The sequence below is a fragment of the Bos javanicus genome, chromosome 20 (genome assembly GCF_032452875.1).
Source record: "Bos javanicus breed banteng chromosome 20, ARS-OSU_banteng_1.0, whole genome shotgun sequence".
Taxonomy (NCBI): domain Eukaryota; kingdom Metazoa; phylum Chordata; class Mammalia; order Artiodactyla; family Bovidae; genus Bos; species Bos javanicus.
In genome coordinates, this window is record NC_083887.1 from 67,767,699 (window position 1) to 67,769,619 (window position 1,921).

A 1,921-nucleotide genomic window follows, 5' to 3' on the forward strand; every position below is an offset into this window, starting at 1 on the left:
CATGAGAGTTGGCATTATTTCTATGAATACATTTTAGATGGGGTTTAGAAGCCTATGGATGTCTTAGGCAAGAAAGAAAATAGAAATATATACAGAATTCCAGTTATGAGAAGAACACCCCGAGTACTAGGTGACCAAAGAGTTTCCTTCCTCCTAAGTTCCAAAATGACATCCTTAAACAGAAGTTGGACGCTGTGTCATGAGGAACAGTTATGTTACTGTATACGGGTGCCTGGATGATCCAGTTAGGAGCAGACACAGGATGACTCGTGAAGAGGTGCGTGAGAGTGAGAGGTTTATAGCACCCATAGGCCCTAGAGCAGGGGCAAAGCAGGGCACCGCAGGGCACGCTGGGGCGTAGCAGGGCACACTGGGGCATAGCAGGGCACATCAGGGTGTGCTGGGGCATAACAGGCCATGCTGGGGCATAGCAGGGCACAGCAGGGCATGCTGGGGCATAGCAGGGCACAGCAGGGTGTGCTGGGGCATAGCAGGGCACGCTGGAGCATAGCAGGGCATGCTGGGGCATAGCAGGGCACAGCAGGGTGTGCTAGGGCATAGCAGGGCACGCTGAGGCATAGCAGAGCACACTGGGGCATAGCAGTGCACAGCAGGGCGTGCTGGGGCATAACAGGGCACACTGGGGCACAGCAGGGCATGCTGGGGCATAGCAGGGCATAGCAGGGTGCGTTGGGGACCATGCAGAGGGGGCGTCTGGCAGGTGGGGGCCAGGAGTGAGGCCCTGTGGGCAAGGATGTTTCTGCGGGTCAGTGTGGAATACAAAAGCAAAACGAATTGTAATGTATTTAACACAGTGTCTCATAGAAAAGCTTATTTTAAATGGTGACTATTATTTTAGAAGTTATTGACATATTTTTGGTGGATTGTACTTTTTCTTTTGCTGGTGATGCAGGGATTCAAGTGATCTTGTGTCTTTAGTTTTTTTTTTAATTTATTTATTTTTAAAATTAATTTATTTATTTTAATTGGAGGCTAATTACTTTACAATATAGTACTTTTATATTTGTATAGAATTTAAGCAGTATGGGCCCGTAGGAACTCTCCCTCCAGAGTGGAAGAAATAATTTAGGCAAACTCACATAAGAAACATCTTTAAATTAATTAAAACTCTCTTTCTGCAGTTTGTGTAACTATTTTAAGTATTGAACATCAATGAAGGAAATAAAAGCTTAACTTGACTGGGAAAAAAGTTAAAAAAAAAAAGGTGTGTGTGAATGTCACTAGTCAGAGTCAGGTGAGGACAGGAAGGGAACTTGTGATGAAGGCCAGCCTCATGAACCCTGTGGACCCGGTCACCCGTCAGGGGCGCTCACAGCCTGTTTGTGGGGGTGCTAAGGCAGCAGGCCAATGCACAATTTAAAGCCTTACAGTGCAAACCTGGAGGATGTGAGCCCATGTAACGACTGAGTAACCCGGGTGTGGCCAACCCCTGATCTGATGTCTTCAGTATCCTGATGGAGCCTTTCCCCAGAAAAAGTGCTTTCCTGGATCTGGGTTAGCCTCTGTGCTGTTTACTTAGTCGCTCAGTCATTTTAGATTTTAGATTTTAGATTCCTAAACATTCCTAGAATGTTGACATTTAGGAATCAGCGAACTAAAATGAACTGGAATGGGTGAATTTATCTCAGATGACCATTATATCTACTACTGCGGGAAGGAATCCCTCAGAAGAAATGGAGTGGCCATCATGGTCAACAAAAGAGTCCAAAATGCAGTACTTGGATGCAATCTCAAAAACGACAGAATGATCTCTGTTTGTTTCCAAGGCAAACCATTCAATATCATAGTAATCCAAGTCTATGCCCCAACCAGTAATGCTGAAGAAGCTGAAGTTGAACGGTTCTATGAAGACCTACAAGACCTTTTAGAACTAACACCCAAAAAAGATGTCCTTTTCATT

At 45.2% G+C, this 1,921-nt stretch overlaps 1 protein-coding gene across 1 annotated transcript; it reads right to left on the reverse strand.

Moving 5' to 3' along the window:
* Window positions 1–314: 314 nt before the first annotated feature.
* Window positions 315–701, reverse strand: LOC133233387 (sperm mitochondrial-associated cysteine-rich protein-like). Its single transcript, XM_061393158.1, has one exon. It carries the CDS (start codon window positions 699–701, stop codon window positions 315–317), a length of 387 nt encoding a protein of 128 aa, XP_061249142.1.
* Between the last annotated feature and the right edge of the window lie 1,220 nt (window positions 702–1,921).

Bases quoted from the DNA above. Each gene is read 5' to 3' on its own strand.
- LOC133233387 (XM_061393158.1), bottom strand. From the start codon at position 701: ATGGTCCCCAACGCACCCTGCTATGCCCTGCTATGCCCCAGCATGCCC.